Source organism: Culicoides brevitarsis, chromosome 3 (genome assembly GCF_036172545.1).
Source record: "Culicoides brevitarsis isolate CSIRO-B50_1 chromosome 3, AGI_CSIRO_Cbre_v1, whole genome shotgun sequence".
Lineage (NCBI taxonomy): Eukaryota > Metazoa > Arthropoda > Insecta > Diptera > Ceratopogonidae > Culicoides > Culicoides brevitarsis.
The window spans coordinates 16379948-16405858 of record NC_087087.1 but is presented as its reverse complement, the minus strand read 5'-3'; the positions used below and the strand labels follow the sequence as shown (position 1 = coordinate 16405858).

The 25911-nt window shown below is 26.8% G+C and overlaps 2 protein-coding genes across 4 annotated transcripts in view; both read left to right on the top strand.

Moving 5' to 3' along the window:
- Nucleotides 1-19507, top strand: part of LOC134835944 (filamin-A) — a 39856-nt gene extending 20349 nt beyond the window's left edge. For all 3 annotated transcript variants that reach the window (XM_063850980.1, XM_063850981.1, XM_063850979.1), the window contains 10 exons: nucleotides 6036-6200; nucleotides 6253-6400; nucleotides 13669-13979; nucleotides 15257-15931; nucleotides 15994-16267; nucleotides 16824-17063; nucleotides 17374-17567; nucleotides 17628-18075; nucleotides 18606-18809; nucleotides 18873-19507. In XM_063850980.1, the coding sequence (XP_063707050.1) occupies nucleotides 6036-6200; nucleotides 6253-6400; nucleotides 13669-13979; nucleotides 15257-15931; nucleotides 15994-16267; nucleotides 16824-17063; nucleotides 17374-17567; nucleotides 17628-18075; nucleotides 18606-18809; nucleotides 18873-19057 (2844 nt within the window). In that variant the 3' untranslated portion in view covers nucleotides 19058-19507. The remainder of the gene's footprint in view (nucleotides 1-6035; nucleotides 6201-6252; nucleotides 6401-13668; nucleotides 13980-15256; nucleotides 15932-15993; nucleotides 16268-16823; nucleotides 17064-17373; nucleotides 17568-17627; nucleotides 18076-18605; nucleotides 18810-18872) is intronic.
- A 4185-nt stretch (nucleotides 19508-23692) lies between these two features.
- Nucleotides 23693-25216, top strand: LOC134835251 (slit homolog 2 protein-like). Its single transcript, XM_063850122.1, has 2 exons — nucleotides 23693-23698; nucleotides 24188-25216. Exons 1-2 carry the CDS (start codon nucleotides 23693-23695, stop codon nucleotides 25214-25216), a joined length of 1035 nt encoding a protein of 344 aa, XP_063706192.1.
- Nucleotides 25217-25911: the final 695 nt, after the last annotated feature.

Here is a 25911-nt window from a genome sequence, read left to right as displayed (position 1 = left end):
AGCCGAAGAAATTTATTTTTTATTTTTTTTTTTCAATTAAATATTGAAAATAATTTTAAAAAAATAAAATTTTTAAATAATATTTTGAATTTTCATGAAAAATGGAAATTAAAAAACAAATATTTAAATTAACGAATTTGTTTAAATATTTTTTTTAATTTTTTTAAATATTTTTTTAAATTTTTTTTTATAAATTTTTTAAAATTTTTTTCAATATTTTTTTTGTAATATTATTTTATATTTTTTTTGACGTAACTAATCTTTAAAAATTTATTTTTTAAAATTAAAATGTAAATTTAATTTTTTTTTTCAACATTTTTTGAATTTATTTAATTTTAATTAATTTTTTAAAACATTTTATCGAATTTTTTAAAAATTATTTTAAAACTTTCAAGTTTCTGATAAAAAAAATTGAACTTTCAAAATTTTATAAATTTTTTTATTTAATTAATTTAATTTTTATTTATTTTTTTTTTATTTTAACTTTTCTTGATTTTGAATACATACTTGAAAAAAATTAAGATTTATAATTTTTTGCGATATTTTCTGACATTTGATCTTCAAATTTATGACAGGAGTCATGTTTTTTGGCAAATTACTTGTCACATGATCGACAGCTGTCAAAAAGTTGCAATTTCTATTCATAATTTTTTTATTTTTTCTAAAATTATTCACCTTTTTGTAACAAATCCCTTCATTGAATGAAAGATTTTCATGACGAAACACTTTAAATTTATTTTTAACACAATTTATTATTATTTTCATGTGTGACGTAATATGTTTTTGTTGTTTTATTTTTTTGTTTATTTCTTTTCTTAAAAAAGAATTCTCGATTTATTGATGCTTTTATTGTTTTTTTTTGTTTGTACAAATTTTTTAACAAAAAAAGCTCCTTTCAAATGTAAGTACATTCAAAATTTCCTCTAACGGGCCTCAAAAAATATTAAACACTAATAATTTTGTTCAACGAATCATGAAGATGTCACAGCGTTTGCTGTCATAAATGACACACCTAATCACGAAAATAACGTTATTTTGTAGCATTTCCTGCGTTTTGTCGTCACTTTTCTCTTGAAATTATTTTAAACTTTAATTTTTATTACTTTCTATAAAAATTGAACAAAACAACTAAAAAAGTGAAATTTTGTAGACTAAATATTTTTTTTGTTTTAAATTTTAAGTCGAAATGTCAAACGAGCTGAGAACAATTGTCTTTTGAGAGACATCGCGTTAATCCTACATGTTTTTTCACACTCCATCGAGCGCGCGCTTCTGTGTCGTATTTAATGTTCATATTATAAACGTATTAATTTTGTTCCTCCTCTTTTTTTCCATCATGAAAATTTTTCATATTTTCCTCACTCACACATTCAAAGGTGATTTTTTTTTTCTTCTGAATTTCCGCGAAAATAGTGTTCGTCTTTGTAGTTTTGAGAGACGTGTGTCACATGATTCCAGCTGAAAAAAATGTGAGAAATAAAAGAGATTAAAATTATTTTTTGAAATTTCTCAGAAAATTTTTAATTTTATGTTCATAAAATAATTTTGAGAGTTCGAAAAATTGACAGGTGTCAAAAATTTATTAAATTTTAAAAACTCTAAAAAATATTTCTTTACAGATTTTGTAAAATTTTTAAGGATAACTTGTCAATTTTATTTATTTATTTTATTTTATTTTATTATTTAATATACTATTATTTTAATTAAAAAAAAAAGTTTAAAAGTTATCATTTGACAAATTTATAATTTTTATATAAAATTTCTTTCAAAGTTATCAATAAAAAAAATTTTTTTATTAAGATTCAATTTTTAAAAAAATGTAAATTTCTGATTTTTTACTATCAAATTAATTTACTTAAAATATTTTTTTTATTGTTTAAAATTTATTTTTTTTATTTTATTTATCAATGCCAAGTTCTGGCAGTTAATTTTTGTTAAGTTATTACAATATATTTATTTTATTAAATTTGGAAAAACAATTTTGTAATTTTTTTAAACAAAAGTCAAATGTAAATTTTCTTTTCTGTAACTTTTATAAATTTTTGTATCAATAGGTTATTAATTTTTTTATTTTATTTTTTTTTTAAATTTTTTTAATTTTTTTTTTAATGAGAATTTATTAAAAAAAAATTCATAAAAAAATTATTTAATTTATTTTTTAATAATAATTTATTTATTATATTTTATTTATAATTTATTTTTTTTTATTTAATTTTTTTATACCCCAGAAAATAATTATACTTGACTTTTTTAATTATTTTTTAATTTTCTAAATATTTTAAAATAATTTAAATTTTATTTCTGTCAATAAAATAATTTTGAAAAAATTTTTATTAAATTAAAAAAAAAATTAAAGAATAATTTAAAATTTTCTTCGTTTCTTTTAATTAAATAAGCAACTAAAATTTATTTTTTATATTATATTTCAAAATTTTTAATTAAAAAAATAATTCAATTAAAAAAAATTAATTAAAAATTTAGTAAAAAAAAAAACGAAAATTATCCAGCACCTAAAACTCAACACACGTCAATTCAAATCTCTCACTTTTCTCGAAAAAAAAAATCTCAGTTAATATGTGGTAGTTGCACATAAAAATACAAGACTTTTTCATAAAATTTTCCGACCACTTAAACTCAGTCGTTGCTTGAACATTTGAGAAAGCACATCAGTTACTGCTATAACGCATCACCTGCGTATCAATTAATCACCATTTTATTTGTTATTTTGGGTAAGAATCTGTGTGTCATACGTGACAACTTTTTCATGCTGGATAAAAAAAAACGAAAACCGTGCAGTGTGAATAATTTTAAAAATTTTTCCAAAAATAAAAAAAAAATAAATCAGGAAGTAAAAAAAATACTGGAAGTTAATGTGTTTCACGCGCAAATAAAAAAATGTGATGAAAAAAAAATTATCTAAAAAAAAATGTAATAAAAATTTCGTTGATGTAAAGGAAGTCTTCTTACATAAGAAAGAAAGAAAAAAATAAATTTTCATAATTAACGCTCATCAAAAGTAGTGAAATAGTGAAAATTATCGTGATAAAAAAAAATTTTCTAAACTTTCTTCTTTGAAAAAGCGTCCACCGAACACGAAACCGACAAGAACGACGACGACGACGAATGTCATTTCAAATAAAATATCAAGCATATAAATAAAAATAGCATCAGCGCTTCTTTTCTTTTTTCGGGAACATCAAAGTATAGTTGTTGGAGACACTTGTTGTCTCAAGTCTCGATGGGACTCGCATGTGACAGCTACTTACAAAAAACATCCATTAAGTGATGAAAAATGTTTTTTTTTTATCCTGGAAATTTTTTTTTGCTCAGTTTGGATTAAAAAATATTTTTTTTTGCTAAAAAGAAAAAAATTAAAAAAAAAAAATTATTAAAAATTTTAAGTTAATTCCGGGGTGTGACCACAATTTATGATGTCAACAGTCAATAAAAAAAACTTTCCAAAGTCCGTTCCTCAATAAAAAGGTCATTTTCTGCCCCGCATAAACAACAATCTTTTCACAGTTTATAAAAACACCAAAAAAAAATCGGATTTTGGCACATAACAGATGGATCGTATGAGCTCACACGCCGCAATAAAATTTTAATTAATACTTTTGTTTTCATAATAGCGCGTTACACGAAAATCTAAGTGATTCATTTCGAGCGCATCTCGCTGATTTCAACTGAAAATTTATTTTATAAATATTGGCGGGAAGGTAATTACCGATGTAATGTTATTATTACCTCGTAATATTATTTTATTCTTGTGAAGCGGAAGATTTATGGAACACAAAAAAAACTAAAACGCGGTCTTCTTATGTAATAATGTGTCAGAAGCGCGTTAATTATGTTTTCCAGTGCGCGTTTTCCAGTCGCTTTCGAAGAAGAAAGAAATTTATTTTTAAAAAGTTTCAACCTTCTAACTGTCACGCATTCGGAACGCGTGTCTTCGTCTTCTTCTTCTTCAACGGCGCGCTATTTTTATCTTTAATTTTCATCTGCTTTATTAATTTTCATATCTCGGCATGATTACTTGGATGTTTTTCCACAACGACATTTTTTATTTTTTGGATTCGGACAAATTTTGTCGCTAAATTCACGGTTAGATTTTTTTTTGGGCGACATATTTTTCTAAAATTTTTCGAGCGGTCACGATCGATCAATAATTTCATGTCATGTTTGTTGTGTCTAACTTTGTCAGTTGTTGATGGACCCAATTTTTAGAAAATTTTATTGTCACATCATTCGTCAAGTTTGTAGTTAGTTACGTGATTTGAGCCAAGAAAATTATGGGGTTTTGATTGAATGACTTTCACTTGATTTTTATGGGTCAAAATTCGATAAATTGACTTTTAAAGGAATATTTTTTCATCAAATTTATCATATTAATGAATTTTTTTTTTTATTAAAATTTCAATCTTCAGATGTCGACTGAAAATACGATTAAATTGAATTAAAATTTTTTTTTAAGTTTTTTATAAAATTTACCATAATTTTGACTATTTTTAGTTGATCACTTTCCATTCTTGATTTTTTACAATTTTTGTTTAATTTTCAAATGGTTTTAAAATTTCTTATGAATCTTTCAAAATTTTCAATTTTTTTTGTCATTAAATAATTTTAAAGATTTTATTTTAATAAAAAAAATAAAAATTTAAGTTTTTATTTTAATAAAAAAATGTTTTAAATAATAAATTTTTAAATTATTTTTTTCACATTGAAGCAATTTAAAATTATTTTAAAATAATTTTTAAAAAAATCTAGTAATTTAATACTTAATTTAAAATAATTTTTAAAAATAAATTTTAAACAAAATTTAAAGTTAGATTTAAAAAAAAAATTAAGTTAATATTTTTTTTAAAACTTTTTGAAACATTCAACTTTCTAAATTAATACTTAATTTAATTGTCTTTCATGCAGATTTTGCTATAAGGAAGCCTCTTGCTCATAACCTTTATGAAATTGAATAATTTTATAATTTAATTAAATAATTTTAAAAAATAATAAAAAAAAATTATTAAATTAAAAAAAATTAAAATAATAAAAAATAGTTAATTAATTATTTTTTTATAAATTTTTTAATTATTTAATTTTATTTTTAATATTTTTTAATAATTTTTTAATATTTTATTTATTTTTTAAAATATTTACTTAATTTTTTTTGTGACAGTTTTATTGATATTTAAAAGATTTTAACTAATTTAACTTTTTTATAATTTTAATTTTATTTTTTCTTAAAATTTTAAGTTCAAATTTTACCAATTTTTCATAAATTTATCACTCAAGCGGTCCTGGAAAAGTGTAGGAACCTCGTGAACCTCGGTAAATTTACAAAAATCATAAAGAAATATTGAATTTTTAAAAGAAAAATGGGGAAATTTTATAATTTAAAAATTAAAATTTGTAGAATTACTTAAAAAATGTATAAAATTGACTTAATTTATGATTTTTTTCAATATCTTGGGGTAAATATAATTTTAAGAAAAGAGTTTGGTTCCCGGAAAAAAATATTTTATTGATGTCTGCGACTAAAGACAAAAAAAAAGTAATTTCATTCTAAAATACTTTTCATTACCCTCAATGTTACTCATATAATTAAGGAAATGGAGCCGCCCGGCAGTAATTTTCTCGTCTCACGGCAAAATTTAATGAATTTCAAAAGCATTTCATTATTCTTCACAAAATGACAAAAAAAAAACAACGACGACGACAAACTAAATAATTAAATTTTAAGTACATCATTTTCTGAATAACGGCATTCCTCCGAGCCAAGAGTTTAATGATTCCTAACATTGAGGCATTCAACATATTAATCGTTGTATTTTTGTTTGTTTGATTAACTGTTTGAACGAGTGCGCGAGTGCAACATCTTAATTGGTTCCATTTGAATAGTTGACACTTTTTGCCCGTTTCTTTGTGTGCAAAAGTTACAAATGAAAGTGATATCCAGCGTGATTTTCGTGATTAATGATGTTTAAATTTTCGCGACAAGTTTCATTTGTTATTGACACGATTTTTATTTCTGCATTTTTTAGGCTGGTGAAAAGTTTGAACACGTCACTCGAACGTCGACATCGTCCACAAAGAGAGGTCACGGAAATTCCATCAACAATAACGGAAGTTTATCGGAATCATTTGGTTCGCACAGTTTGAACAAGACATCCGAGTTCCTTGAGACTATTCGAAGAGAAGAATACGAGGTAAAATTTTTAAAAATAAAATTTTTATTTTTTTAAATAATTTTTTTTACAGATCCGCCAGGAATTTGTCCATCAAAACGGAAATTCGCACAAAAATCACCAAGACGCACACGACTCGTCGCACGTTTCAAGCAGTAGTGCCTTTAGACAAGTACAATTAAGTAAATTATTACTACCACATTCAGTTAAGGAAGTTACAGGTAAGAAAAAAAAAATTTTTCATATCAATGGAGACGTCTGGTACTCTAAAAAAAATCGCGAGCGCGTGTGTGGTCGTCTAATGAATTTTCAATTTCCTCTAAGAAAAAACAATTACTCACATGCCAGTACTCGAATAATCGGATGATTTATGTTCTCGTTGAAATTCTTGCATTATTTAATTAAGCGAAAACACACAAAAAATTGTTGCAAACAATGACAGCAACTACAAATCTAAACACATGTTTTTTGACGCTACCGCGTATTTTTGTATTACAAATAAATGAACCAATTAATTTTATTCGCTTAGATTGCACATAATAATACTTAATAATAGAGAGAGAAAGACTCTTTGTGTTGCATATTAAACAAATTTTTTTTCTTCTTGTTCATTGATGTGTGTAAAAATTTCTATAGATATTGAACTTGGCGCGCCATCTCTTAACATTTTCCGGTATTTAAGGAAATCTTTTCGTGCGTGAAAAAAGTGAGAAAACATGGAAGGTGACAAAAAAAAAGAATATGTTCGTTCCAGAAAAACATCGGATAAGTTTATTTTTAGACGTGTTTTGAAGATCATGTGAAGCTATCGACAAAGATTTTTATTTGAATGGAAAATGATTTTGTGTTAGAAATTAACATTTTGAGGGTAGTTCGTTTTAGAAAATATTTTTTGAAATGATGTTGTACTCTTTAACCAAATTTTATGAAAAATGAATTACTCTTTTCACAGGATGAACAGTCATTATTGCACTATTTCAGAGAGTTTTCGGAATATTGTGAAAGAAGAAAATTTTGAAGATTATAGTAGGATGAGTCCATTACGAAACAATCGATGTCGAAATTTTTTTTGTCTCAATAACAGGACTTTACGACGACGAATTTGAAATTTGTAATCCAATTGGATCAAAAAAAAAAACATAAATTGTTTGGAATTTATCACATTGTCAATAATTTTGGTCAAATCGGAAAATCTTCCTTAACTTATTTGCATTCATTGGCTTATTTTAAAGATCTAACGAATTGCGATACAAACACATGGAAATTTTAAACACGAACTTAAAAATTTGAAAATGAACACACCTATGTTTCTAGAAGACATAAAAATCATTAACTATAATAGATTAATGTAACTAGAGATTCATCAAGCCTCTACCAATAATTTTATTTGGGCCAAGATCATCAAAGTACCTATTTTGCTGCTTTTGTTGAATACAAAAAAAAGAGTTTTATCATTTGCCATGCAAATCTAGACAAATTAGATGTAACAACATGAATATAAGGAGCAAATCAAGAATTGCTTCAGAATTTCTCATACGCAACTACAACATAGTCAGTGACTTCATGAATTTTGTCGAGGAAAAATTTTTGAACAATTTCAACAATTTATAGATAAAAATTTAAGCGCTGCCATATTTATTTTTTAAACCAAAGGTAATCGGGCTGAGTTAGTGAGAAGCTACCATATCATTGTAAAGATCGTAAAGAAAATACTGACAAAATACTGACTAAAATGCAGAATCAATTCAAATTCTATCACGAAATTTTTTTTTCAAAACTTATTGAAGGAACTGCCCAAATTGCGCCACTTTCACTCACGACATACTGAGCTCCAACATTTTGTCGAGCGTCATAAAAAATAAATTCGTTGAAAGGAACCTCCAGTATGTCCTTAGAAATCCGAGACCGCTTCAACAGTCAACCACAACAAGGAAATACCTCGATAATGCCCCAATCCCGCGCTGCATTAGATTTTATAATGAATTTTCTAACGACATTGACTTTAACGCACTTCAGAAGAAAATAGTGATTAAGAACGAATTAAAAAGAATTGTTAGAATTAAGCATAAATAAGAAAAGATGAGGTTTTTTGTGACCCTAGGCTTTTTCCTCCAAAAAACTTGATAATTTTTGACTAAATAAATGAAGTCTTTATTAGACGTATTAAATATTAAAGAAAAATGTTCAATATATGTATATTGATATCAGTGGAGGGACGGTAATCTTCTCAAGCACATATTCGGATGACGGAAAATCAATTAACGTAAATATTGGATTCTACCAAAATACAATTGACTGGATAACAAAGGCTTACTCAGAGGGTCAGTTTACTATTTTTCAGGATAGTATCAGTGACAGTAACGCCAAAAGAATTTCAGCTGTGTGTGATGATACATGACCAAGCTAAAAACAAGTTAACCATGACCTTTTTACTGAATTTCACTGAATTTCTCAATGAACTCATGATTTTATGACAACTGAAATTTGTGGTAGAATATTTTTGGCGATTGTCACTAAAAATTCATCACAAACCATTTTCAAGCTTTTACGACTTGAAAAGACATTAAACTGCGATTAGTAGCATATTAATTTAGAAAAATTTTAATAATGAAAACAAATTGGCTGTTAATGTTTTTTACACATAGATAAAAAAGATAAACGAACCTCAATTGATTTTTCAATTTTTGTTTCTGGTTTCAAAAAATAAATTTTCGAAAAAAAATAAGCAAAATTAAATAAATTAATGTTAATATCTAAAATAAAATAGAGGAAAAGTGACTTTTTCAACAGAAATTTTATTCCGTTGATCATATTTGACAAATATTCAATAATTTCACTCTAAAAATTTATCTCCAACTAAAAAAAAAATCACTTCCTCATACCGCTGTCTCCTTGGAAAATCATCACAAAAAAATTTACTGGAATGTCGGTAGCGACAAAAAAAATCTATAAGATATCCAAAAAACACATTAAAAACGGCGCAAAAAAATTTGACAAATTAAATCAGCACATAATCTCATAATGACACCTGTTTCATAAAAACCAATGAACGACACGAGGTGCGACGCGATACATTACTTTATTTACATCTACATTACTCTACTTGATTTTGACTGGCATGTCACTCTGTACAGTCCGAGTACTTACCAAAAATTTTATTTTACACACACGAAACATTTTTTACATAAAATTATATTTTTTTTCTGGAGAAATTTCGATCGACGTTTTTTTCGTCAACTCTTTGGCTCGCTCGAGTCAGTTAAGTTTGGTGCATCACAAATTGTCGATTAAATTAGATTTGCGTCGTTCGTTTTTTTTTTTTTCAAATTCGTTTATGGTCCATTTAACTTTAAAATTTTCGCGAAAGTTGATTTTATATTGCGAAGGATGTCTGTGGTGTTAATTTTTAAGCAAATTTTCAAAATTATTACCATAAAATGCAAACAGAACGCCGAAGCGCCGCGACATCGATTCATTCCGCCACCGTTGAACAGTTGGACCAAAGTCGAGTTGAATGTCAACGATGACGAGAAAGAAATTGACGATTGGCGAGAAATTGGGTTATTTGTCACGAAATACAAGAATAAGAAAACCGGGGAAACATGGGAAATGCATGTTGAGTTGATTTTTGGTATGTTCTTCTTCTTCATCATCATCATTATGATCGCACACTTGTTTTCCCACTTTTTGAATATTTTTTCGTGCGAACATGTGCTCGGACGAATATATCATTCCAAAAATAACTCGCACGACACTCGCTGGAATCTTTCTTCTTACCTCAATCACTTAATCCGTTGTCGTTAATATGTGTAACTTTTTATGTTTTAATAGTTGTTTAACGCAAAAAAATGAAAATTATAAAAAAAACGAGAGAAAGAAAAAATATATAAATAATATTTACTTATGTAACGTGAAAATTACTTGCTCGTGTGTGCCCCACGATCGCGACGACGACGACGACAACAACATTGAGCCGTTTGGCTGGAATTTTGTCAATTTTAATAAAATATTACTTTAACGTTTTTTTTCTGCTGTTTTGCTTCGCGCTTTGATTTTTTTTTTCAACAACAACAACAACAACACACGCAACGATATTTTTAGGAAAATTCACCTTAAAAAACTTCTGGAGACACGAGTTTTCAAGTCGAAACAAAAAAAAAACTAATTTGAGTTAATTTGAATTTTTATGCTCTGCAGACAAATTAGTTGGATTTGCTTCCAGCAATGGAGCATGCTAGATTGAATCTTCTCAAATATCAAATGCTTAAATGCATTTCCGGTTAAATCCATTTATGCGCTCATTTAACAGTTTGATGGGGAAACCAAGGTTGCAAATTAGTTGTTGAGCTGGAACGAATTTTCTTTTGCGTTTATGTTGAAGGACGTGAATTTTGTAATTTTTTGGCAGGAAATTTCCTTTGATGGACCTTAAATTTTTTTTTTTAAATAAAAAAAATAATAATTTAAAAAATAAGAGGAAATTTTTTTAATATCTTATTTTTTACGCAATTTAATTTTTATATATATTTTTTAATCATTCAGAAAATTTATAAAAAAATTGATACAAAAAAAATTAAATTCAAAATTAAATTGAATTAAAAATAAATAAAAATAATTAATTAAATTATTAAATTAAAATAAAAATAAATCAAAAAAATTATTGATTCATCAATTGAAATTATATATAAAAAGCATAAAATTTATAAAAAAAAATTTATTTTTTCGACTTTAAAAAAAAAAAATAAAAAAATAATAAAATAAAAAAATAAAATATTTAAAAAAAATTAATTATTAATTTAATTAATTTTTTAATTTAAAAAAAAATAAAAAAAATTTAAAAAATAAAAAAAAAATTAAAAAAATAAATTATATGAATCATTTTATAAATATTTTTTTTATTTTATTTTTATTTAATTTTTTTATTATTAATTTTAAATATCAAAATAATTTTTAAAAAATGTTTTAAATACATTAGTTAAAATTATAAGAATTGAAAAAAAAATTTTTCAAAAAATTTTGAAAGTGAAAAAATTTTCACAAAAATTTCTTTATTAAAAATGCAATTTTACCATAAATAAAAAATAATAATTTAATGATATTTTTGACTCAAAACTGAATTAGAAAAAAAATCTTACACAAAGTTAATTAAAAAATCATCAAAAATCAAAGCAAAGTGCGAGAAAATAACGTGTTAATGTACTGAAAACAAACTTTCCAAACATCTGCTTATTGTTAAAATTAACCAAAATTTTCATTTCTTTTATCTGCTTTAATCATAAAAAAAAATTATCTAACATTTTCGTCAGTTTATTGATAAATTTGATGCAATAATAATTTCTGTTTGATTGAAACAACTGCCGGAAATTAGACGTGAAAAACGCGTTAAATAATATTTTTATTACAAAAAAATTTTCCTGGACAAAAAAAAAGAAGAGAAATTGCAAAAAGAAAAAAAAATTACTTGATCAACATATTTTTGTCTCCAACTTTTTTTTTTGCTGCTGTGTGTAACATTTTAATAAATTTTGAACACGAACCAGGAAAAATATGAAAGAAATGTGTGTAAATATAAAACATCATATTTTGGACACATTAACTTTGATGATGCCCGAGCATGTGTCTGTGTGTGCGTACATTGGGCAACTTGTTTAAGAAGTACAAAATTTCAGTCATTAGTGGACCGTCTGCGGATTCGTTAAGACGCGATTTTCCTAATTTTTCTTCGGTTAGTCTTCCTTACTTTGTTGCAAGTGTAAATAATTAAAAAAAATAAATAATTAAAAAAAATTAAATAATTGTCAATATTTTGAATTAAATAATTTAAATAAATTTTAAAAATTATTTTTTTATTTTTTTTTCTTAATAAAAAAAATTATTTAAATAATTTTTAAAATTTATTTAATTTTTTTAAAGAATTTTTTCGAGTGATTTTTTATTATTTTTCGTTTAGTGAAGAATTAAAAAAGGGGCAAAAAAAAATAAACTATTAAAAAATTTCTAAATATTTGCCCACATGTTTGGAGATAGTGATGGTGGTTGTTGGCAATACCGACGCCCTCAAACACCAATAGAAGCAAAGTGGGATGATTTAATTGTCTTTTACAAGAATTTATACAAATCCGTGACATTTTCCGAATTCGATCAGCACGAAAAACCTGGTTACTATTTCTACGAAGTAGATATCCCTGCGAACGTCGATGCGCGTTCCATGTCATTTATTCCAACAAATTTTATTCAATCATATACTGTCAATACTCGAAGAGGTATGTGTCCGCATTGCTGCATAAAATCTAATAATTTACTGTAATTTAAGTGTTTTATCTTGTATTTATTTTGGGGCGTTTTATTATTTTATTTTATTTAATATTTTACGACGAAATGACGCGCAATGTTCATTCATTCGCGTTTCGAAATGAAAATTAAATTGCTTATTTGCAATCAAAAAAAAATTTTTTTTTGCGACCGACAAATGTACGAAAATTAATGTGAACTGTGAGTCAGTGGGGAAAAAAGCACCTGCCGTCTCCCTGCCGACATTTTACATACTTTTCTAATTAATCTTGACAATTTATTGCATCTTTTTTCCCGTTGGATTATTTGGAACACTCATTTTTTTTGATGTTATATTTCATACATTATTACCCACATTTAATGAAAATGACGACCAATTTTTTATTTATTTTTTTTTTTTTGAGAAAAATCTGAACTGAAAAAAAATATCTGGAGAAAAAAAAATATTTTTAGCAAGAAAAAAATACTTTTTTTTAAAAAAATAATTTTTTTGACGTGGGTTGCTTTTAAATGATTAACACGAAAAAAATAAACCAGGCGTCTCCATTTAATCAAAAACGAAAAAAAATAAGAAAAATAAAATTTTTGATCGCATAATTTTTAACAATTGCATTTTCTGCAATATATTTTTTTTTTTATTATGAACAAAAAAAATATGAAAATTGAGAAAAAAATATTTTTGTGTGAGTCAAAAAAAAAAACGTTAAACACCAAATAAAAATCAATTTGTCTGTGGAATATTTTTATTGACCTGTTTGTTTTTATTTGTTTTTCTGCGTTCGCGATGAAATCAATGAACTCTCCGCCGTCGTGTGATTGACATGAATTTGCGAAGAAGATAAAATGCGTCACCTTCCAGCTGTCATTGTGGTGAATTTTCTCCATAAATCACGAAAAAAAAAATAAAAATATTAATAAATATTTCAGTTAGAATGTCACAACAAGATACGCGATTTTTGGTAATGAAATGAATTCCATGTCTCCAGGCGCGAGAAAAAATTATTATTTCATACTCCTACACTTCAACACACGCGCGCGCACGATCACACAGAAAAAATTCCAGAATTTTTTTCGAATTTAAAAAAAAAAATTTTGTTACATAAGCCAATCTCACTCATCTCTCGCACGACGAAAAACAAGAAGAAGAAGAAGAAGTTGCTAAAAATATATTTTTTTTTTCGTTTCATTGCCATTTCAGCCGAAGTAAGGATGCCAAGTGGAAACGTTGATAAGCCACTCATTGAGGACAATCGTGATGGCACGGTTTCCGTCAAGTATGATCCACGTGAGGAGGGTCTTCATGAGCTCACCGTCAAGTACAATGGCGAGCATGTGCACGGGTCTCCCTACAAATTTCACGTAGATCAAATTTCATCGGGGCACGTTACGGCCTACGGACCTGGCTTGGTGTCTGGCGTCAGTGGTGAGCCAGCGCAATTTGTCATCTCCACGAAGGGAGCTGGCGCTGGTGGCTTGTCCATGGCTGTTGAGGGACCCAGCAAAACTGACGTGAGTAATTTTTTGAGTGATTTTGATTTTTTTAAAGGCAAGGTTTTTACTCGAGTTTGCGAATTTTGAAAAAAAAAATTTAAATAAATTTTTTAAATTAAAATTATACAAAATATTCTGAAATAAAAACATATTAATTAAATAAATTTTTGAAAATTAATTTTAAAAAAATACTTAAAATTAAAACAAAAATATTTTCTTTAATTTTTTTTTTAATATTTTATTAAATTTAATATATTTTTATTTAATTATTTTTTATTTCAAAGCTTAAAATATTAGCTAAAAATATATAAAAAAAATAAATAAAAATATTTATTTAATTTTTTTTTCTATGACTCATTAAAAATATTCAAGATATTATTTATTAAGATACTATTTTTATAAAGAAAATTAATTAATTATTTTAGGTTGAAAAAATAAAAAGCAAGAAAAAAATTAATTCCGAATCAAAATTTAAAAAATTAAACAAAAAAATAAAATTCCAAAAAAAATAATTTTTAATAAAATTAATATTAAAAAAAAAATACTAAAATTAAAATTTGAAAATTTGAAGAAAATATTTTCTTTAATTTTTGATTATTTTATTAAAATAAATTTATTTTTTTAATTGAAATATTTTAATTTCAAATCTAGAAATTTATAAAAAAATAAATAAAAATATTTTTTTTTACAAAAAAACATTTTTTTTTTCATCTTTAAAGAAAGAAATATTCGTAGCAAAAAATAAATAAAAAAAATTACATCAGTTTTAATCAGAGAAATTAATTTCAATTTCCTTCAATTTTCTTTCAATGTTTTTAAAAAAAAATTAATAAAAATAAAATTTAATAAATTAAATCAAATAAAATTAAGATTAAAATTAGTGAAAATAGGAAAAATAGGAAAATTTTTTAATTGAAAATTAATTTTTCTCAATAAATTTTTCAATAAATAAATTTTTTTTTTTAAATTAATTAATTATTTTAGGTTTTAAATTTAAAAAACAAAAAAAAATAATTTTTAATTAAAATCAATTTAAGAAATTAAACAAATAAGCTTAAAAATTAAAAAAAAAAATAAAAAATAATTTTTCTTAATTAGAAAAAATTAAAATGATTAGGAACAAAATTTAAAATAAAATTAAAAATAAATAAAATTCAAAGAAACCACAAAAAAAAAAATTATCAAATGTCTTAAAAAAAAAATTAGTTAAAAATTTAGTTAAAAAAATTAAATTTAAAAAAAATTAAATTGAAAGGAAATTTTTCATTAATTTTTTACATTTTTTCCCGTTACAGATCAAATACACTGACAACAAAGACGGCACCGTCTCCGTCAACTACTTGCCCACTGCTCCCGGCGAGTACAAGGTTTCCGTTCGTTTTGGCGACAAACACATCAAGGGCTCCCCCTTCTTTGCCAAAATCACGGGCGAGGGTCGCAAACGCAACCAAATCAGTGTCGGCGCCTGCTCCGAAGTCACTTTCCCCGGCGAAATCACGGACAACGATTTGAAGCAACTCAACGCTTCCATCTCGGCGCCATCGGGTCTCGAAGAGCCGTGCTTCTTGAAACGTTTGCCATCCGGCAACATTGGTATCTCGTTCACGCCCCGCGAAACTGGCGAACATGCTGTCTCCGTAAAACGTTTGGGCAAACACATCCCCAACTCGCCCTTCAAGGTAACGGTGTGCGAACGCGAAGTCGGCGACGCCAAAAAGGTCAAATTGAGCGGCAAGGGCTTGGAAAGTGGTGCCACGCACACCGACAACGTCTTTTCCGTGGATACGCGCAACGCTGGTTTCGGCGGTTTGTCCGTCTCCATCGAAGGTCCGAGCAAGGCGGAGATTCATTGCACCGATAACGACGACGGCACCTTGAAAATCGCCTATAAACCCACGGAACCCGGATATTACATCATCAACTTGAAGTTTGCTGATCATCATGTCCAAGGATCGCCATTTACTGTCAATGTAAGTTGAGAAAAAAAAATAATTTTAAAACAAAAAATTGAAATTTTTGGTTTTTTTAATAGATCGCTGGTGAAGGTTCCAACCGTCAACGTGAAAAAATCCAACGTCAACGTGACGCTGCGCCAATCACTGAGGTCGGACATCCATCGAGATTGACCTTCAAGATGCCCGGTTTGACTGGATTCGATTTGAGTGCCCAAATCACGTCTCCTGGATTCGTCACTGAAGACGCCATCATCTCGGAAATTGAAGATGGGCTCTATGCGGTGCAATTCACACCCAAGGAAGTTGGTTGCCATACCGTTTCAGTTCGCTACAAGGGAATCCATATTCCTGGTGAGTGATTTTTTTCGATTTATCAAAAAAATTTAAAAGATTTTAATTTAAAAAAAGTTAAAAATTTAAATTTTAAATTAAATTAAATTAAATTATATTAAATTTTAAATTAAAAACAAAATCGAAAATGCGAAAAAAAAATTTTTTCAAATATTTTTATTTGAATTAAGTTTATTTTTTTCCTTAATGTTTCATATAAAAATGTAAAAAAATTAAAAAAAAAAAATAATTGATTTTTGATCTTTTTTAAATTAAATTCTTTTTAATTTTAATTAATATTTTTTAATTAATTTTTTAATTACTTTTTATTTATAAAATAATACTTAAAACTTTTTTCTTTTTCAAATTTTTTGAAAAAATTAAAAAAAATTATAATTAATAATAAAATAAATTTATTTAAATTAAATTATTAAAATTAATTTTAATTAATTTTAAAAATAATTAAAAAATTAATTAATTAAAAAAAAATAATTTCTTTAAATTTGTCTAAAAGAAAATTACAAAAAATTTTTATTCAAATTGACAAAAAAAATAATTTTATACCTTTTTTTCACAGGATCTCCATTCCAGTACACTGTTGGTCCCCTCAAGGATTTCGGTTCTCACTTGGTAAAGGCCGGCGGTAATGGTTTGGAATTCGGTGAAGTTGGTGTCCCATCACCCTTCAACGTATGGACACGTGAAGCTGGCAGCGGAAGTCTTGCCATTTCGGTCGAAGGTCCCAGCAAGGCCTCCATTGACTTCAAAGATCGCAAGGATGGCTCTTGTGATGTCTCCTACACAGTCAGTGAACCAGGTAAAAATTCATTAAATTACAAAAAAAATTATATTATTTTTTTTAATTTATAAAATTAATTATTAATTTAATTATTTTAATTATTAATAATTATTTAATTATTAATTAATTTTAAAAATATTTTTTTAATTTTAAATTTTTGTTCATTTTTTAATTTTTTAAATTTTTTTTTTAATTTTAAAATTTTTTTTTTTTTATTTTTTTAATTTAAAAAATTTTTTTTTAATTTTTTTAAAAATTATTTTTTTAATTTTAAAAATTATTTTTTTAATTTTTAAAATTTTTAAATGATTTTTTAACAAATTTCCAGGTGAATATCGTGTCGGTTTGAAATTCAACGATCGTCACATCCCCGATTCACCATGGAAGGTCTACATCTCACACGCACAAGGCGACGCCCACAAATTGGAAGTTGCCCAATTCCCCACGGGAGTTTTGTTGCCCGACAAACCGTGCCAATTCATGGTTCGCACACAAGGTGCCAAGGGTAAATTGGTTGCTACAGTAAGTTTTTCCCCCCATATTTTCAAAAATTCGCATTTTCACAAAAATTTTCCTTTTTAGCTCATTGCACCATCCAACGCCGAAGACGATTGCTTCGTCCAAATGATCGATCCCGAGAACTATTCGATCCGTTTCTATCCACGCGAGAACGGCATTCACTCGATCCACGTGAAATTCAATGGTGTCCATATTCCCGGATCGCCCTTCCGCATCATCGTCGGCAAGGGAGATGCTGATCCGGCTGCCGTTCATGCCGAAGGAAATGGCTTGCAAGGCGCTCGTACGGGCCAAAAGACCGATTTCATCATTGACACGTGCAATGCTGGCGCCGGTACTTTACAAGTCACAATCGATGGTCCGTCAAAGGTATCGATGGATTGCACGGAAGTCGAGGAGGGATACAAAGTGCGTTATACACCATTGTTGCCTGGCGATTATTACATCACAGTTAAATACAATCACATGCATATCGTGGGATCGCCATACAAAATCACTTGTCAAGGAAAAAGTAAGATTTTTTATCGTTTTTTTAATTTAAAAATATATTTTTTTAAAAAATTGCTTCTTTTCAAAAGGATTTTTTAATTTAAAAAATAATTAATTTAAAAAAAATTAAAAAATAAAAAATAAATAAAATAAATAAAAAAAAAATAAATAAATAAAAATTTCAAAAATAAGAAAATTTTAAAGAATATGTTCAAAAAATTTTTTATTTATTTTTTTTTAAATTTTTTTTTAAATTTTTTTATTTTTTTTTAAATTAAAAATTTTTTTTAAATTTTTTAATTAATTTTTTTTTTTAATTTTTTAAATGGGTAATAAATGGGCTAAAATAAAATTAATTTAAAATAATATTAATGAAATAAATTTAAAAAAAATTATTTTTAAAAAATATTTAAAAATTATTAAAAAATTATTTTAAAAAATTAAAAAAAAAATTTAATAAGTTTTTTCTAAAAAAAAAAAAAATTCTTTTAAGATTTAAAAAATTTTTTATGATTTTTTATTAAATTTTCATAATTTTTATCTTCATTCCAGCTGATAAGCTCGCTGAGGAAGGTGCCCAAGAAACATCCACGGTCACTCTTGAAACCATCACGAAAATCTCCAAGAACAAGGGAAGCGGCGCCGTTCTCCCAGTTTTCAGATCAGACGCTAGCAAAGTCATACCAAAGGGCATGGGATTGAAGAAGGCCTACATTGGCAAGCAAAATGCCTTTAACCTCAATACCTTCGATGCTGGTAAGTGAAATTTTTATTTTTTTATTATTTTAAATTTTTATTTAAAAAAAAATTAATTCACAGGAAGCAACATTCTGTATGTCGGTATCTATGGGCCAAAATCTCCCGTTGACGACTTGCACGTAAAGCATCAAGGACGTGGCATCTACAACGTCAATTACATGGTTAAAGATCGTGGAGAGTACATTATGATCATAAAATGGGGTGAAGATCACATTCCGGGATCACCATTCAAAATCGATTGCTAAACGATGACGTGCCAACTTTCTACTTTTTGCGCAAACTTTTATTATGTATATGACATGAGAAATATACTCATAAGAAAAAAAATACAGACACACACAAAAAAAACTCACACACAGGATCAAAGACATCGAAAACATATTTACTTACACAAAAAAATACGAGGTTGCCAAAATACGCGATGAGCGGCCTTTTTAAGAATTTATCGCTTTAGAGTTATTTCAATAAAAAAAAATAAAATTAATTAAAAAAAACAAAAGATACGCTTTTTATCCTTCAAAAGCTCCTGTCACCTTGGTTCATTCAAGCGAGAAAAAAAATCTTATTCAAAGCATAGTTTGTTATTATTTTACAATTTTTTGAGTTTTATCGTATTTTTTTTTTAGTTTAAAAAAAAAGTTTTAAAAAATGTTGAAAAAATAGTATTTTAAAGAATCCAAGCGCCACGCATTTATCTCCTTTTATGCTAATTATCGTTATTACTTATAATAATTATTATGTTTACTTAAAAAAAAATATCAAAATGTATCGGAATAAAATATGAATAAAAATAAATAAAAATCACACAAAAAATGTTTTTTTTAAATAATTTTGGTTTATATAAAATTTTATTTTTTTAAAATAATTAAACTTTATGGAGAATTGGTTTCGATAAAATTAAAGAGTAAAATCGGGTCAAATTTTTAATTTTCAAGATTTCTTGGAGATTTACTTATAGATTATAAAAAAATAATTTAATTTGTAACATTTTTTTTTCAAAAACTTATAACGTACAACTTCCCATATAACGAAACTGCTATATAATGAATTCCCATATATAGAAGCAAAATTAGAAACCTGAAATGTGCATAGGGATGAAAATCTTATATAATAATTGGGGTAAAGATTTCAAAATCGAAAGTTTTAAATGTGTTTTGGTTCAAATTATCAAAATTTACATTGGGTCAATCATATTAAAATATCAACTGGAGCATAAAAGGTTAATGTGCATTGGGTCAAAGTTTTGGGTTAAAAATATTAAATGTGCATTGGGGAAAATATTTTTGAGTGTATAATACTTTGGAAACTTAATCAAAATATGCACTGGGTTAAAAAATCCAGTTGTATCATGGGCTATTTGGGCTAAAATCTCTTTGGAATTTTGAATTGAATTTTAAAATTATTAAAAATACTGAAAATACTGTTTTGTCTCACCTCTTTTTTTTTAGGTCCAAAACAAATTTTAGATTACATTCAATGTATCGGCGTAACGTGTATAATGTTACAAATTTCATATCTTTAATATTTCAAAGAAAGTTCTAGCGTTAGATGATCTATAAGCAAATCTCTAGGAGATATGGGAAATCGTGAAAAAAAAAACAAAATTATGATTGTAAGTCAATAAGGACTTATTTGATCAATATAGTTTTTTAAAATCTTACTTGGAATAAGAATCTTCTTGACAGGGAATTTTTTCATTACGAAGGTCCCTTTGGTAGTTTTGTTAAACATTTTATCCCAAAACGATGGGTCTTCATTTACTTTTTCCTTGATATGTTCAAGTGACATGTTCAATTCAGCACATGACACGGTTTCCAAATATTGCCTATGCTGTTTTAAACTTTCTTCTAAGCAAGTCACGAGTGGATGATTCGGTGGCAAGATCTCTGTACCGTCTTCTTTCTTAAACATTTGAGACGGATCCGTCATTGATGTAGTCCAGTTATATAAGACTTTTAGTGTTTGTTAGTCGTTGATTGAAACCATGCCAAATTTTAACCCCTTTACGTTTTTTGGTCTCTGGATCCACATAAAATCCGCTTCAGACGGTCTTGTTATGAAAGAAAAGTATTGAAAATATTGAAAGAAAAATATTGACAATTATTTTCTTGATAGCAGGCTCGTTTAATTCTAAAAGATTGGCTTTTTTCGTAATATTTCATCTAGCTCTAATTATGAAAAAAAATAATCTCATTTTTTAAACTACCTTTCGTTGATCATAGATGGCGTTACTTACCTCAATCTTACTTGAATTAACTCAAAGGCAAATTCTTAAGTTTACTCCTAACAACCAACTTTTTCATGTTAATTCTTTTGTCACTGAATTTTCCATTTCCTCTTTATTATTCATTATTTTCTCTTTCTCACTAAATTCTAATCCGTCACGACCTTATTTATGTCCATCTTCTGCCATCCTTTTCAATTGCGAATTTTCCCAAGAAAAATCTCCCATCTTTCAATATCCGCCTTTGCCTTACCTTTCTCCTAGCAAAACCCATTCGGATGTTTCTTTTTTTTAATAAACAAACAATAAAAATCCACCGAGAAACGACATATTGTTATTCATCGCACGCACTAGGTAAAAATTTTTGGTTATGGCATTACCATATATTGCATATCGGCGAGACTTGGAGACGACAACAAAGCGACGTGTGTCGTGTGTTGCTTGCTTTTGTGCTTCCAACACAATAGAAGGCGACTGACATGCACTATTTTGTCAAACAAACACACAACACATCACATCACATGTGAAGGGAAAAAATCCAATTGAAGGAAAACACGAGATTTTTGAAAAATATTTGCATGTCATTTACGGAAATATTTCCACGTTTTCAATTTCGGAAAAAAAGATTCTTTTTTTTCTGGTTGCTATTATATAAAGTAAGTAAATTGACTTTTTATGAGTAACACGGAACATTTTTATGTAATAATTTTAGTTTATAAATACCCGGTGGATGAAAAATGGGTCAAATTACCACTTTAAGAGATCAATTTAACCCCTTAGTCCTCTTTTTAATTTACCATCTTCGACCCTAAAAAGTTAATCCTTCTAAGAAGTTAATTTAATCCCTTTTTAAACAATTAATCTAACCATTTGAGCCATTTACAATTTTAGGGGATAAAGGTTCCATAAGGGGTCAAAGTCACCTCCTAAAAGGTCATTTTGATAACTTAGAGAGTAAAAATTAATCCCTCACAGTTAAATTTACTTAAGAGCCTTATTAATGAATTAATCTGACTCTTTAAGTCTTCTGAAGTTAATTTGACCCCTTTCGGACCCCAAAAATTAATTTGAGGTTAATTTAACAGAATAAAACTTTAATTTAATTTGTTTTTAAATTTATTTAAGCTTTTTGATGAAATATTCGAACCATATAAGCTTTGAGTAGTCAAATGAACCTCAAATTAATTTTTGGGGTCCGAAAGGGGTCAAACTAACTTCATAAGGCTTAAGGATCGAACCGTTCGATAAGGTAACGATTCCTTTAGAAGATTGATATCTCAAGAAGTTAAAAAATCTGTTAATGAAATAATTTAATTCTTACTGAGACAATTCAATATTTTTTTAAGACCCTGGGGTCTCAAAAGTAAGACTCTTTATTTTCTGATAGAAAAACTTTCCAATTTTTGTTAAATAAAAAGTTGGAAAAATCTGCTATAAATTTAAACTTAGAGGGTCTTATTTTCAAGCCCCCAGGGTCCTAAAGGAGGCTTCACCCCACAGGGTCCTTAAAGGGTTATTCTAATCCGTTTTTTGTCCACAGAGTGGTTTACTCATGCCTTCCAGGTACACTGACTATATAGAAATTCAATTAAAAAAAACAGCAATGTTGATATTATCATCACACACATTCACATGATGACGATTAATATCACAAACACAAAAAAAAATGATTTAATTTACTTACAACTAAAAATAATAACAATGATATATGAAAAAAAATTAACAAAAGTTGCATGCAAGTGTGTATGGTTACAAAGAAAAAAACAACAAACAACACAAAAAAAATCTTACTTCATTATACATTATTTCATCCTATTATGTTATGAAACTACAAAGGTTTCTCCTTTGTTCTTTTTTTGACGCTTTTGCATTGTTTTGCAAGTTTTCTTTGTAAATTTGCGTCTATTTGAACTATGCACACATAAATGAAGTGTTTTGTTGATAATCATAATAATTTAATTGATAATGAGTTCATTTAACGTTGCATTACGATAAATTATTGCTTCACTCATCGCAAGCATATAGAGAATTACTTTATCCAAGTTTTTGCTCTTTTTTTCTCACACCGAGAATTTCAGTTCTTGTTATCATCAAATTGTTTGAAAGAGTTGTGTAGGTGGCACGTGCAAGTTACACAAGATTCTTTCGTCATTTATTGACCTAATTCGAGTGAAGAATAAGAAAATGATGTACCTTCTGGAAAAGAAGTGAAGTTAGTACATTTTTGTCTTTTTATTTTTTAATTAAAATTGTAAATTGTTGAAGAAAAGTTCAGGTGCTGCATTTTTTAAAGAAAAAAAAAATTGTGAATTATTGATAAATGAAGAACAAAATTTTTCAAAGTACCTTACGGACCAAAAACGGATAAAATTTACCCCTTTGAGCTCAAGGTCACTTAGAGGTCAATTTGATCCCTTAAAACTATCAATTTAATCCCATCAAGATGTCAATTTAATCTCTTTTGAAGTGATTGATTTAATTTTTTAAAGGGAAGAAATTGACCTCTAAGTGACCTTTAAATGGTCAGATTTAACTTGATTTTGGTCTTTTTTGATAGTTGACAGATTTTTTGATAGTTTGTGTTAGTTAAGCCTAAATTAGTCGAATTAAACCCCAAGTTTGAAATTGTGAAAAGTAGAAAGTCAAATCTTTTAAAATGCAGGTAAGTCCTTTGTTTCAAAATAAATTTGAAATGCGCTAAAATTAGATTCTATTAAAAAAATCTACTTTTTTTCACCACTCAGAACAATACGATTCTTCTAAATCACTCTTGCATTAAGCTCAAAACACTTTTTAAGCTGCGTCGTAGTAAACATTCATTAGTTTTCAAAAGGATTTCTAAGTAAAATGTTGTTTTTGATAGTTTTTCTCGGGATTTTTACTCAAAATGTCGCAGCTCTATGTGCTTTAGAGCAACCTCAAGAGCGTTTTTACACCTTCAACTGTTCCAGTTTTTCTATCAAGATCAATACAAACAAAGAAACAGAAATAGGAAAAACTGGTAGGATCATCCTCGAATCTTTTAACGATGAAAGAATTGTCAGTCTCTATGAAAATCAGGAGTTTAACCTTGAAGGAAATTTACTGTACGATTCGTATCTTTTAACAATTCAAAAATTTTGCCTTGGTAAATGGCAAGACTTATCCTCAGTTGTTGTCAAAACTGGGAGTTGATCCATCAAAAATTGTCCAGCTCTTCACAGTTAAACTGATCCGTAACTTTAAAATTTCTCAACTGGAAGGATTTCAAGAACCGGAAAAACTTACGATAAATTCGAATATTGTAATCGACTCAACATTGGGAGACTTTTGTCCAAAGCTCAAGACAATCGTTGTGAGAACGAATTCGACAGAATTTAACCTTGCAGGATTAGAAAATCTTGAAGTTCTAAATTTGAATACTGGCAAAAAGGTTTTTCCAATTCTTGGAGAATGCAAAAGTCTTCGTACTCTCACTGCTTATGCTTCAGATGAAACAGAAGAACATGCTGAAAATTCTTCCGAACTCCTTCCTGGACTGCCAAATATCGAAAGTTTGGTCATTCATAGATTCAGTTTTCCAAAAATAACGGGAGAAACATTTTCTCAAAACCAAAAATTGATATTGACGGGAAACGGTATCGAGGAAATTTCGCAAGATGCTTTTGTTCATTTGAAAGTGCTTAAAATACTTTACTTACATGCCAACAAAATCATGACCTTGTCGAATTCCTGTTTGCCGGAAAGTATTGTAAATTTGCAAGTATCCAACAACTTGATATCTCATTTTGAAATAACCAAAAAGTTACCAAATTTATCGGAACTGAACTTGATGAGTAACAAATTAACAGATTCTTTCGCTTTTGAAAGCTTGACTGAGCATTATCCAGCTCTGGAGTATTTGGGATTGCGAAATAATGAGATGGAAACTTTGAGTTTTGGAAACTTGAAACTTTTGAGAATTCTGACTTTAAATGAAAATAAGATAAAAACCGTGAAAGTAGAAAACTTTGTAGAAGGAAAGGAGCAAGTTGTTATTGATTTAAAAGAGAATCCAATAATTTGCGATTGTGATTTGAAACCTTTTTTGAGAATTTTGCAAGATACTAATACTAAAATTTCATTGATGTGGGAAGTTCCATGCAATAATTATAAAGAACAATCTTTGATGGATATTAATTTGGAAGACATAAAATGTTAGTTTTTAACTGTTTGAATGATTAATGGTGAAAATTTTCTGGGGTTTCATAATGTTTTAAAATATTAAGAAGTATCGAATATCAAGAAGCAAAAAAAAATAAATAAAAATTTTGAAATGTTACAAGTCAAGTTTTGCCAGGCTTGTATGATTTAAATCAAAGGTTCAAAAATCAAAAAATTTTTTTTGAATTTCTTTTAACCCACGAAAAACTTTATTATTAATTTTTTTCAAAAATTTTTTAAAATTTTTACCAAAATTTTTTACTTTTTTGATTTTGAAAAATTTAAAAAAAATTTAAATAAATTGAAAATCAAAAAAAAACTTTAATTTTCAAATTTTTTTCAAAACTTTATTTTATTTTTAAAATTTTATTAATTTTTTTATCGCAAAAAAAGTATTTAATTTAAATTTAATTTTAAAATTTTTTTTTTTTTTTTAAAATTTATTTATAAAAATTTAATTTAAAAAATTTAAAAAAATCAAATCAAATATCTTAATTTTCAAAACTAATCAAAACTTTATCAGAATTTTAAAAAATAATAAGCTAAAAAATTAATATAATTGATTTAATTTAATTAATTAAAACCCAATCAAATATCTTCATCAGTGTTTTAAAAATAATAATAATAAAAATATTATATTTAAAAAAATAAAAAAGAAGATTTTCAAAAAAAAAATATTAATAATTAAAATTA